The sequence below is a fragment of the Triturus cristatus genome, chromosome 5_2 (assembly GCF_964204655.1).
Source record: "Triturus cristatus chromosome 5_2, aTriCri1.1, whole genome shotgun sequence".
Taxonomy (NCBI): domain Eukaryota; kingdom Metazoa; phylum Chordata; class Amphibia; order Caudata; family Salamandridae; genus Triturus; species Triturus cristatus.
This window is the reverse complement of record NC_140588.1, coordinates 42,456,959-42,470,843: the sequence shown is the minus strand read 5'-3', so window position 1 is coordinate 42,470,843 and position 13,885 is coordinate 42,456,959. Positions and strand designations below refer to the sequence as shown.

The following is a 13,885-nucleotide window of genomic DNA, read 5'->3' as shown; positions in this document are numbered from 1 at the left end:
ATGATCTGAAACCCATGGTTGGAAACTAATGGTCGGTGGAACGTGCCAAGAGGCACAGCTGTCTCCTATCGTCTTTGTTGTTCAGTCTGGCTATAGAACCTCTGGCTTGCAGCATCCATCACAGGGGATTCATATAGGGCTTGAACGTAGCTGGTCGACAGCATCTGATATCTCTAGAAGCCGCTACAGATGATGTGCTGCTGTATGTTAGTGCTGCTTGCACAGGCGCGTAGCTAGGGGGGGGCGGTGGGGGCGGACCGCCCCAGGCGGCACTACATTTAGGGCGGCTGCCTGCGGCGGCCTTTATAATTTATTTAGGGAGTGGGACACACACAGTACTGAAATAAATTATAATAAAGTTAGTAAGTGAAAGTCCCGTCCCTGTAAAGTCCGCCGCGGCCCGGCCGTTTAAGTGCAAGCAGCGCGCTGCGCACTGCGCGCGCTGCTGCTGCACTTGCAATGCAAATTGAAATAATACCACGTCATTGCCACAGCCACACATGACATCACAATCACATGATGATTATCTCACTGACCGTTATCTCTGCGGGCGCGGTGCCGCGTATACGTTGCTTGCTGACTGGCGGCTGCCTGGCCCATCCCCCAGCTTGCTCCAGGGCCGTCAATCTGGAAGGCGCGCGCCAGCGCTACCAATGACGGCCCTGGCTACATTCTTGCCCGGCCCTCGCGTTGCGATGAGAACGTAGCGGAGCGGTGACGCGTCACGCGCTTCACCGCTACGCACTCTAGTCTCGTGACGACCTGTTGTGGCCTGGGGCACGGGCAGTCTCTGCTGCGCAGCGTCACCGCCGGCCCGTGGATAAATCCTTTTAGTGCAGCTCTGCAGCAGTAGTAGTAGGTAAGAGAATGCTTGCTTCTTTTCTTTTTTAAAAATATGCGCGCAGGCCCAGCAGGACACGTACTTGTGCTTGTGCGCTTCATTTAAACAGTTTAGGGGGTCGAATCCATCATCATTCAGTTTAGCTCACTTTGTCACCCCAGTTCAGACCCAGCTATTACAATTGGAGTAAACAGGAGTGTCCGGTCCTAGCCCTTCATCGTATACATTTGCATCAAGAATCACTTGACCTCCATTGACAAAGAGATCTCAGCAGTGGCTCCACCAGTAAGAGTGGTGTGTTTGCAACAGGGCTGTCCCAGGCAGACAAATGCTGCATCCAACACCCACAGCTGCTTCGATCAGCAAAGCCACCAAACCCCACATCAGTGATTCATTTGAGACGGTGGTTGCCGGCACTAATTTTTGGGATTCATTTCAGCATTTATTTTTCCACATCAGATTTTTACTGAGTGGATGAGAGGGAAAAACACGCAGATCTGGAAGACGGGGGATGAGAAAGACCACAAAAACATCACAAGGGGAGAAAGTAGAAACCTGCAAGGGCGAAAAAAGCGGCAGAAAGTGTCTAGTAGCGGATTACAGTACAGACTGCCAGCCTTGGTACTCGGGGCACGGACAGTTAATTGCTCCCACCGCCGGCTCCTCAGCAGAGAACTTCGGGCACCAGCACTTGATCTTTCACAAATTAAGCACTGCTCCACATAGTTTACAAACTTGTAGATTAGTATTCATAGTTGTAGGCATTTTTTTACACAGAGAAGTGGGACCTTGCATGACACTTTTACTGGTACACCTCTGCCTGAGGGATGCTACTAAAGGCATCAGAGACCATTCCTTCTGGAAAATGGAAACTTCTGATAGCTTCGGTAGCTATGAAAGGAAAACAGAGTTCAGCGAAGAAAATATCTATCTTAACAGGTCAAAAAATCACAGTTCACAAATACTGGTCCCCACAAGACCAAGTTGATGTGTAGGTAGAACACAAACACTGTCAATGCTCAGCAGAGTAAACATGGAGAAACAAACATTGGAAATGGGTCTCGTCTGTGTAACCTATTGCTGCACGACTTTGACAATGCAACACAGGGGAGGATGGGGAAATGAAGTAGCAACAAGGAAAGGATTGGAGGAAGGCGTAAGCAACACAGGGGAGGTTGAAAGAGAAGTTAAAGTGGCACAGGGAGAGAGAGAGGGGGTAGGGGAAAGCAACATAGAGGCACAGACGGGGCAAGGAACAACAAAAAGAGAGCAGGAGGTGGGGGCAAGCAACACGGAAGGCACAGGAGGCAATGCAGAGAAGCACATATGTGAGCGAAACAGAGTGGGTGGGGAGAAGCACTCATGCGCCAGAGAGCACCAGGACTGCAGCAGGGGAGAAGTACATGAGGGAGACAGCTTGGAAACACATGGAGTGCTTAACAGAAAAGAAAAAAAGTAGTGCTTCAAAATCAGAGATGCTAGCCAATCAAAGAGATTGTAAAAAGACGATGATCCATGAGAGTGTCAACAACAAGATTGACAAGCTGGGACACAAATAAGTAACATGCAAATTAGAGTGACTGGTGAGCAATGGGCAGGCTCCAAGCCATTCTATCTTTTTGGTTAAGTCACAATATGCCTCGCAACCGAAAGCACTTGCGCTGTCTAGTAGACTCGAACTAAAAAGAGCAATAAGAAGCAGATATAAAAACAGTGAAGTACTTGGTATAATATTATGAGAAATAGGGACACCAGCCACATTAAAATTCAGGCAACTCTGACCTCATTTGTAAGCCAAATGAGTGCATTATTTCAGGTGATGTGAAGGCTCAAAGTCCTTTTTTCAATAAAAGAACGGGCAACGCATCCATTTTCGTATGTCCTTTAGTTGCCCCATAATAAACATCTGGGACCAAAGGACATGCATTTTAAGTAGCAGTGTTAGTGTGAAATGAAAGTGGCTCCAATCAAATTTAGAGGACAACACAGATTGTGGGAGGCAGAACCAGAGACAGAAGAATAGCACACAGTTTCAGTCATCCAACTGGCCGGAATGAAAGGCATTATTGCACTAAGAAGTGGATTGAAGACAATTAGTAATTTTACACATTTCTTACTACTAGAACTTATTTTTGGTATCTCTCTTCTGGACAAAAAAATTAAGAATAGGAAACGACATAAAAAGAGATGAAGAAAGATCACCGCCTTGACTAGCGCAATTCTGGTAACTCAGAGGCAGGCCTCTTACAAAAAATACTTACGCTTGCCTTCTGAAGCTTTGGCAATACCACAATGAAGGAACTCCTATTCTTTGTTATTTCCAAATCCTAAATTTGTTAAGGAAAGCAGTACTCAGACCTGACAGGAAAGTGCCACGAAATACAGTTCCAGCTGTAACGTACGATGCAGGATTAACTGGGTCAAGTTGCACCTCTTGTATGCCAGATAGCAGTCTGAGGCCCTCCACAATCTCTATTACCAGTCAGAGGTCAGCCCAGGCTTCCTAACATACAGCAGCACATCATCTGTAGCGGCTTCTAGAGATATCAGATGCTGTCGACCAGCTACGTTCAAGCCCTATATGAATCCCCTGTGATGGATGCTGCAAGCCAGAGGTTCTATAGCCAGACTGAACAACAAAGACGATAGGAGACAGCTGTGCCTCTTGGCACGTTCCACCGACCATTAGTTTCCAACCATGGGTTTCAGATCATTGCTCAGGTGTGCACATGTGCAACCAGCTCCACCTATACTTACAAGAGACATATTCAGCCCATTGCCATTGGGCTAGAGCCCGTTTCATATAGGACCACACACAGCTACACCCAAACTTAAAATGTGTTGAACACCTTCTCATGTTTATAGAGATGACCAAGGAGAGGGGGCCATCAGATGGGAGACCTATCTAATCAAATGAAATAATCATCTGAGGTTGAAGAAAGTAATAAGGTCTAGGATAAAACAGCTCTGAACTGATTAGAGTTGCAAAGTCAAAACAGTCAATATTGAAGAATGCCTTTGAGCACAAAAAATCAGAGTACACAGTGAATGATTCCATTATTTGCCCTTCAATTAAATCTTCAAACATCTAGCCTATAGCAAGCACATGTTTTATCATACTGGCATATTGCCTGCGACTACATCAGGGCTAAGAGTAAACAAACACAACTGATTCTAAGTACTAACTCCCTCAAAAAACAAGCTAACGCCCATTGCTTGCCTCATGGCAGTACAGGGGACAACTGGACATGTTCCTAGAATTCCTAGAGCTATGGTCCCTACACCTCAAAGTGAAGCAGCCATGAATCCTGCTTCTGGCCCTTGCCTTTCCCTCCTCTTACTTGCAGGTCTTCTTCAATTGGAAGGTGAACACTGGGTATGCTTCAGAGGCCAGCTTATATCCTGTTCTGGGACATTTGGTAGAACTACAATTTTCCAGTCAAATTCAAAGACTCCCCAAACATTTGAAAGGAAACAATCAGGTCAGTGTGCATTATCATTCGGTGTGGCCCATCTCTATAGCAACCAAAATTAGATGAAATTGTCACTGTGAATGTGTGTATTGCCTTCAGAGAGCCGTAACAAACAGCACAGGATGTTGGGATAGACAAGCAGGTTTTCTTTTTCAATAGAAGGAGTTCAGTCTGGCACTGCCTTTGAGTCTTTCCTATATTCAAGTGTTGCTCTTGTCAAGCCACAGGATGCCCTTCTAGAAATCAAAACGTCGAAGTACAGTGAGCAAAAAAGGCCATTCCTACTCCTTTCTCTAGGCTGATGGCCTCACAACAAGCTCCTTTCTATGCAAGTACAAGATGAATAGTTGACACTAAGTCTTTGCCCATTGGAACCCTCTATATTGTTATCCATTGGCCCGTTCACCTTCCTATCCCAGGGTCACAAGGGTTTCCATTGCTTGTTCCTACCTTTCCTATGTTCATAAATATTAGAGTCATATTGAACACTCTGGTGGTACGTGAGTCTACCTTGACGATTGCTATCCTCACTTTGCAAATTCGTCTTGACCCTGTGCCCCATGGGAAACTTGAAGTTTCCTGACTCATACCTATTCTCACTAATTGGCGAATAATAAAGTTCGTATTGGAACTACATGGCGGGTCTCATCACTGCATACTTCCTTATTGTTCGTGCAAACCGCAATAGTGTCGTCGGGCCCTTCTTGTTCAGAGAGCCGAGCACGCACATCTGACATATACTTCTCAAATTTGGCCAGCCCAGTTCAGTTGGTGCAGTGCAAGAGAACAAAGCAGATACTGCTTCTTTGCATGTCCCGACCCCTTTAGAGAGATGCATCGGTCATAACAACTTCCGACGTAGCTGTAGCAGGCCAGGACAAGTTACAACAAAACACCAAATGCAGCTGAGACTCCTTTCTGTACTTGCAGATTCTGCACCTGCTTATGGGGCCCAAGGATTTCCACCCGGGATTTAGTTATTTTATTGGAAGGGGCACACGCCTAACCCATTGAGTATCTTTTAGGCACTTCATCCCCAGTGTTTGCTTCAGATACAGCTGTATTCTGCGCTCCTTGTATGATGTAATCAATTCGGAATGGCCTCCCCTGGATGTATAGTTTTGAAAATGAAAATCTGCTTCCCGTGATAATTGCTGGATTTGTTTGTTAAGTGAATTTTTGATTGCCACACAACTTAGCCCTTCCGGGCCCCAGTTTTGTGTTACTAGGCCAAGTGTTCCCCCCGTGTTTTGCATATACGTTTTCCATGGATTAGTTGTTCCGTCATAGAAGGGTTTGAGCGTGCTCTTTACGCTTCCAAGAGGTGCCTTATGAACTTGGGAGTAGTATTTTGTCTGCTTTCCCAGCCATTCATAGTTTTGCGGCACCAGGCAGTACTCCAGGTGATTTAGGGTATTGTCGGTATGCTCTAGTAGAATGAATATGCGTTTTTTTACGCCTGACATTGTTATTTTTCAAGCAACCTGTCCATTTGGCCTAGGAATGCCTGTTGTGCATAACCCGGTATTGACCTTATTTTACATTGTATGCCCCTTCTTATTGGCCCCGTCGTCGGACTTTGCAGCTTCCCATGGAGTTGCATAAGGGGTAAATTGTCAACTGAACTTTTGACTTCCTTTTTTGGAGATGTAAGGTCGCTTTCCCGGAGTCGCTGAGCCACGCCCCAAGATAATTATATGTTCGTTGGTGGAAATTGTCTGATTACCCTCTTTCCATTTGAGTAATGATTTTTTTGCACAATGCCCAAAGACCATCACTTTGGGCTTGTAAGGATTTATGACCAGTTCATTAGTTTCATTGTAACTATTGAGAGTGTTTAATCCCCTTTGTAGGCCAATTTTGGTATAGTCCATGAGGTCATCTGCATATTGTAGGATATGGAATCTGTTGGGGCCTATTTCAGGAGTTACGAGGTTAGCATTTTGAAGCGTCTTCACCAAATCTGCTCTATATAAATTAAAAAGAGTTGGGGCACGAACGCAGTCCTGTTTTAGGCTGCGGTCTGGATAGCACTTTTTAGAAATTATATTTTCTGCTAGTTTGACTCTTACCCAGGTTTTGTTATATACAGAGATGACTGCATTCAAGAAGCCTACTGGGGAGTTCCAATTCCGTAGCTTATTCCAAAGCTAATGACGAGAGACCCCATCGAACGCTGCCGTGTAGTCGACAAAGCAGGCAAAGACTGTTTTTTTGTTTTTGATATTTGCTTTCTGGCTCAAATAGCATAAAGCAAACACACGGAGATGATGGATGGATGGAGCACTGAAACTTTTCAGGCACTCACCCCCAGTCACAGATCTGGGTTGAATCCATCATCATTCTTTAGCTCACTTTGTCACCCCAGTTCAGACCCAGCTATTTGCAAATCCGTCTTGACCCTGTGCCCCATGGGAAACTTGAAGTTTCCTGAGGTGGCAGTGCATGCAGTGAGATGTCCAGTAGGGCTGTGCATGCACTTTAGATGTCCTCAAAGGGGGCGGCTGTGCATGCACGCAAGATGTCCTTACAGTGGGGGCTGTGGCTGTGCGTGCAATTGAGGTATCCTTACAGTTAGGTTGTGCGTGCACTTGGGATGTCTATACATTACAGAGGGTCTGTGCGTGCACTTAGCATGTCCTTACAGTGGGGATGTGCGTGCACTTTAGATGTCCTAACAGAGGGGGCTGTTTCATCATTATTTATCATGGCCGATGCAGGACAACAATAAGACAACAATTTTAAAAGATGCCCCAATAACGCTGGTGATTAATGATCCGCTGGAGAGCAATTATTTGTCTGTTAGTAGTTTTCAAATAACTGGCTGAACTGTATTTTGTGTGGAAGCTCAGTGGGTTGCTGCGCCTGCCTTAGAGAATTGGTAACAGTCGATGGAGATGGGTCCCGGGAATACATGCAGAAAGTCTCTGAAGACTGAAACTGAAATTATTCAAGCTGCATTCCATTGTTTTTTCCTCCACTGTGCCTCTCGGGACAGATTGCAACTCGGGCGTTGTCTTGCTCCAATAAGAAAAGTCTAGCAAGGATCCCTCTGAGAGGGAACACCCGCAACCGCACCCCACCTGGGCCTTGTCAGTGAGGTCCTTTTGAGTCCTGTGGCAGAGTGAGCACAGGACTCACGCTTTTTAGTTTTAATGCACATCAAAGGGAAATATAATACATTTAGGTGCACACAAAAGGTACTATTTATTTCGAAGTACTTTAACCAGAAGGTTGTTTAAATACTCAGAAGCGCATAAAACTATTGCAAAAGGGATAAAGAAGTGAAGAAAAAAGTATCAGCAAAGTAAAGTATTAGCACCAGCCCTTGCACTGAAGTAGACTTCTTTTTAGGCAGATGTGCCGATGTGAGTAGGCAAAACTGGTGTGAGCCATTGCCCCTGCTGCATGCTTTGGGGGGCGGAAGAAATATGGGAATGACATTTGAACAGGCCAGCGGATAAAGATAGCTGATGCAAGGACCCTTTGTGTATTTAGCATGACACCCAAAACTGTCTCATGCCAGACCTAAAAATATATTGATAAAGCCTTTACTGGTGTGCGCGCAGTAGCATTACTGTCATAGGCACTCTGTTGATACTGACCAACCAAAGACAAACTGTGAAATCCCCAGTGGCATCTAAGGGGTGAGCGAGGGGAGGCAATGAGTCTGATGGTGCAAGCCACCTTTCGTGACATCACTTGTTGTTGTGACGTCAGCGTCCCCCCACCCACTTCTTTTTTTAGGACTTGTGCCCTGGGTGACAGTGAGGGAATCTGAGGAAGAGGTCATGGTGTCGAGGGGAAGCTAGGGTGAGATGAGCACTGGTGGAGGGTGGTAGTGAGGGAGTCTGAGGAGGAGGTCATGAGGGGGAGAGGCGGCTACAGAGAGATAAGGGGCACTGGTGGATGGTGGCAGTGAGGGAGTCCAAGGAGGAGGTCATGAGGGGGAGGGGCTATGGGGAGATGAGGGGCACTTGTGGCGTGAGGCAATCTGAGGAGGAGGTCACTAGGGGGCCATGGAGGGATGAGGGGCACTGTTGGAAGGTGGTAGTAAAGGTATTTACGGAGAAAGAGGTTATTAGTGTGGCGCCAAAAAAGACTTTCGCATCAGCGCTAAAGCCGGGCCTGTCATGGCCTTTCTGTTTTTGTTTATTTAATTAGCAGTCGGGTCATAAGGGCTACTGTGGAACATACTTTAAAGTGCATGCTAATTATATTTACTGCGACTTTCAATGTTTGAAGTTTGAAGGTGATTTTACTAATGTTTTTACTGGGAAAAATCAAAGTGGAGCCTGATGGTGCCTGATATGGGGCTGGGGCCCAAGGTCAGCTGTGAGATAAGGTGCACTGGAGAGAGGAGTAGTGGATAATCAAGCCTGTAAGGGAGAGCGTTGTCAAGTCCGGGGTCAGGTGGAGGTAGTAATGAAGAGTGATCCTCCATGAAGGCTCGAACAGATGGAGCCTGAGTAGTATCACTTGCCTGATACTCCCACCTCAGGAACCTCCTCTTCCCATCAAAGGAACATTACATGGAAAGTGATAATATTTAGAAAGAGATTCAAATCAGTGACCCTCCGGCTACAGACTTAGACATCTGAAGTGATCAAATCAACCAACTGAGTTTTCTGCCAGTGCAAAACATTCCCCATTGAGCTAAGGTTAGGGAGCCTTTTAGCCATTTGAAGGTCCTTATTTTCATTTCTTTACAGTCTCCTGCTGAACTTCCATCTATCGTACCCTACCGCAACCCTCTTTCACTTCTATACAGTTTCTCCTCTCAACAATTCATTGTCTTTCTTTGACCTGCACCTCTTACCTACTGTTCCATTTTCTTTTTCACATGATCCCAAGCCTCTGTTTTTATCTTACATTCACCACTCTTTCCCTCACATCTATCTTTTTGAGTTTCCTTTCACCTTAAAATCTTCCCCTTTGCACCAGTTTCCCATTCCGGTGTGTCCTATACCTCACTCTTTCATTCTCTCAGAGAATTTCACTCTGTTACAGCTCAGATGCTCGCCTACCTATCTTCTACCGTCACCTTCATGCTTCACAGTGCTCTACTCCATTCAATATTAAGTCAAACTCTTAATCTATTCTTGCCTATATCTCAAATGCATCTTTATGAGTCTAATTTTCTCACTTCCCTCTCCTTTGGTTTTACCTCTTGAGTGCAACTAGAACTTGCATTCTATCACATTCCTGTTTTCCTCTCGCTGCCACCTTTTTTTCTCACATTTGTTGTTTTCTAGACACCCTCTCGTCCCTAGTACCCCTTCACTCCTCTAATTGCTTTTTTTTGTTCTCTTCTCATCTCTAGTTGTGTCTGGTATCGTATTATAGGACAATGGGTTTCTAGTACGAAAAAGAATATGCACAATACCAGGCAGAGCTGTTCTGGACCAGCAGATTTAGGTAGTGCGAGTATCGCTGTGAAAGACCTATTTATTACTCTCCTGACATCTTCTTGCTTTGTTGCCTTTCTGTAGCAGGCTCTCGTCGCCTCTTGTGTCCTTGTTTGTTAATTTAATGTCCGCCAGTCAGCTATTATGATCACACACATTTGTTTTTATTCTGTATTTCATGAGTGCATTTAAGCCCATTATGAGATTTAACAAATTTGATTTTGCTTTGGGATTGTGCTAAAAAAGTGGCGCAATCCCAATGCAAAATCAGGGCCTCAATTAATTTTAATTTTTTTTAAAAACCCTGCCACAAAGAAATTGGCAACAAAGAGAAGCATGTTAGTAGATCTTTTATGCTTAATTGGTTACAAAGTCTGCATTTTCTAATATTTTTATAGGGTTAAGGCATCTGCTGCAGAGGTGCCCAGTAACTATCAGGCAATAATAATTGGTGAGAAGAACCCTGGAGGTTAAAGTATTTCTTGGAGAAATTTCTGTTGTGTAGTCCCAGATCTGACTCAAAGTAGCATAGAAGGTTAATGTGCCTGCAAAGCACATCATGTTATATGCAGATGACAGATTTGTTTTAATGTAGCTAGGTAAGGTTACTGCTTTGAACAGAGATCCGTTTGGTACTTGCAGTTCATAAATAGTAAGCCTTTTAATCTAGCACCGTTAGCTTTGTAGGATATGTGACTGCTACAACTTTTAACCCTCACTGACTCATGCAACACATCTTGTACACTGATTTACACGCATGATTTATTTTCAATCTGTATGTTATGTAAATCGCTCTGAAACCCTGCAATGGGATGAGTAGCGTTATAAAAGAAAGTAAAGTAGTGCTATTTAAATTGTGTTTAAATACTGGGACAGACCAACACATCTGAGATACTTACAGTTCATGCACTTACATAAAGGGGCCAAAGCCAAACAAAGTCAAAAGCATGCCTCTCTTAAGTACCTGTGAAGAGATAACCAGCTGTGTGCTTTTGTTTCCCTCTGTTGTGTTTACTCTGGGGGCCCAGCAGGAGCTAAATTATATCTATGCCCGCAAGCACTGCACTGCTCAAAAAATGTACCTCGCCGGCGAGTTGCCAAGCTATGACAGCTGGGACGTGATGTGACGCCCCCCTCCATATGGTCATCAATGTACAGAATGGTCAGATAACAAGACAGTGAGGGTTACAAGGTCTAGGAGTCGCATGCCCTTCTTAGCTCACTGTATTTTATTGCAATTTAAACAGGGAAGACTACAAGCTAACATTTTAAAATGGATGTATTTATCCGTTATTCTTTTTATTATGAATATCTTTCTTTTTCTTATTCTTTCAAGCTTACTTAAGATGAAGCGAATAAAACCAAGTGGTGCAGCCTTTAGAAAAAAGAAAAAGGCCAGAGAGGAACAATTAAAAAAGCATGAAGGTGCACTACTGAAATACCTCAGTCGCGAAACAGAAACTCCTAGTACTACTACTACTGTTACTGAAGCAATTTCCGAATCTGAATTCCAACCTTCATCAAAGTCAAGTGATCCTTCAACTTCAACAAGTGATAAGGGGTGTAACCAACAAGAAATTCCAGCTGTTGACTTAAAAGATGTTGGTCTTTGGCCAAGTAGGATTAAAGATGACACGCGTATCTTACTGGTAGGACAAGGGGCGTCTGTGGTTCAACATCTAGATTCTGATTTTGGTGAAGTCATTCGTGAGGGTGCTTTAATCAAAGGACGAACCAGAAAACTTACACGCGAGTGGTTTTTTCAAACTCTGCCAAATAATGAAAAAATGTTGAGATCGTGGTTGGTGTACTCTCCTTCCAAGAAAGCTCTTTACTGCTTTTGTTGCAGACTATTTGCAGACAGAAGTCATTCAAATTTTGATTCTACAGATGGATTCAACACGTGGTGGAAACTCAATCCTAAAATTTGCAATCATGAATCTAGTGTGGCCCATGTTCGATGTTTCACACAATGGAAGGAGTTGGAAATTAGAATCCGATGTGGAGCAACAATTGACAAAAAGGCACAAGAACAAGTTGAAAACGAAGTAAAGAAGTGGAGGGAGATACTTTCAAGATTGTTGGATATCATTAGATTCCTAGCTAAACAAAATTTGGCTTTACGGGGTCACTGAGAAGGAATTCATTGCAAGACTGATGATGAACCTGAATCAACAGGAAATAGAGGAAATTTTCTAGAATTGGTTCATTTGTTGGCCAAATACGATCCAGTGCTACGTGAGCATACTGTAAGAATTAAGCTGGGGAAAAAGTATGCTAAATCCTATATGTCGCCTACTATCCAGAATGAGTTTGTAGAACTTTTGGGAGAAAAAGTAAGAAGCAAGGTTATCGAGCAAGTGAAAGAAGCTAAGTATTTTTCTATGATATTCGACAGCACCCCTGATATTTCTCATAAGGATCAGACGAGCCAAGTTTTACGCTATGTTATGATCAATGGAAATAAAGTGATGGTTGTGGAATCATTTGTCGATTTCCTTGAAACAAAAGGTAAAACCGCTGAGAATATTTCAACTATGATTTTGCAGAATTTAGAAAGCAACGGAATTGATATTCAAAATTGTAGAGGACAAGCATATGATAATGCTGCTGTGATGGCTGGTCAACATACTGGCGTTCAAAGACGCATCAGGGAAATTAATGGAAAAGCAGAATTTGTCGCATGTACAAATCACTCGCTGAATTTGGCTGGTTTACATGCAGCTTCTGTTGCTGTGAATTCTGTGACCTTTTTTGGAACTGTGGAGCGTTTGTTCATGTTTTTTTCTTCCTCGACCCATCGCTGGGATATTCTGACTTCAGTCACTGGCCAAAGTGTCAAGCGTGTAATAGAGACTCGGTGGAGTGCACGGGGAGATGCTGTGAGTGTTGTAAAAAAAAATTACTCAAAAATCTTAAGTGCTGTAGAACGTTTAACTGGTGAAGAAGAAAATAGAGTTACCAGGTCAGATGCTGCTGTGCTGCTTGTTGCTTTACAATCTTTTTCCTTCCTGTGCTTTCTTGGCCTGTGGGAATCCGTCCTTGTTGAAATTAACGACACTCAGGTCTACCTCCAAACCAAAGGATTGAATATACAACAATGTGACATAAAACTCAATGCTTTAAAAGCATTTCTAACTGAAAATAGGTGTGAATTAGTTAACAATTCAGTAGCTTACGCCAAAGAAATTTGTGATGATCTTGGGATAGTCATGGATCGTCGGTGTAGAAAGAAGAAACTAATGGCAGGTGAAGAATCACGAGATGCTGAATTGACATACGAAACTGAGTTGAGGAGAGAAATGTTTTCTTCACTGGACAGAGTGATCCAAGAAATCACCACAAGATTTCAACAACTTCATGTTCTTGCTGAAAAATATGCTTTCCTTACTCCATCAAATCTTTTGAATGATAAATACGAATGTCAACTAAATCATTATCATGGTGACATTAATGAGGAAGAGTTCCTCGTTGAGAGAAAAAGACTTCAGAGTTTTATTTCTGTTGCTGCTACGCAACACGAAACAGAGACCTGGAAGGACAGTCCCCTTGAACTTTTGCAGTTTATTCTAAAATACAGTCTTGAGAACTCCGTTCCAAATATTGTAATACTACTGCGAATTTTCCTCACAATTGCTGTAAGTGTTGCTGGTTGTGAGAGGAGTTTTTCTAAATTGAAATTGATTAAGAATTACCTAAGATCTACAATGAGTGCCTTACGTTTAAGAAATCTTGCCATACTGTCTATAGAACAGCAACTGAGTGATGAAGTAGACTTCGACGATGTCATTGATGATTTTGCCAATAGAAAAGCAAGAAAAATAACATTTTAGAATGTTGGATTTACGTTTTACTTGAAAATTAAACATAGTGTTTTCATTTACTTTCCTATACATCATTTTGAATTTTTTTTTTTTTTTTTCAACTCTTTATTTAACTTGGAGAAACATTGGTCATGTGATACAGCTCTGCACCTTACATTTTCTTTCTGCGCCAGTTTTAACACATGTCAGTACATAAGTTCCAACTAAGCGGGTAATGTTACAATATATGCAATGCACTTCTTAAACTGTACAGTGGTCTTCTGTTTTGTTGTATTTTTGGTGCGTATTAAGAGGGGCGGCTAATTAAAACAATATTTTTTTATATTATTACAAGACCTA

General features: G+C 43.2%; 1 protein-coding gene across 1 annotated transcript; it reads left to right on the top strand.

Moving 5' to 3' along the window:
• Positions 1-12,010: 12,010 nt before the first annotated feature.
• On the top strand, positions 12,011-13,555 carry LOC146822629 (52 kDa repressor of the inhibitor of the protein kinase-like). Its single transcript, XM_085606252.1, has one exon. The coding sequence runs from the start codon at positions 12,011-12,013 to the stop codon at positions 13,553-13,555; it is 1,545 nt and encodes a 514-aa protein (XP_085462378.1).
• The last annotated feature ends 330 nt before the right edge of the window (positions 13,556-13,885 follow it).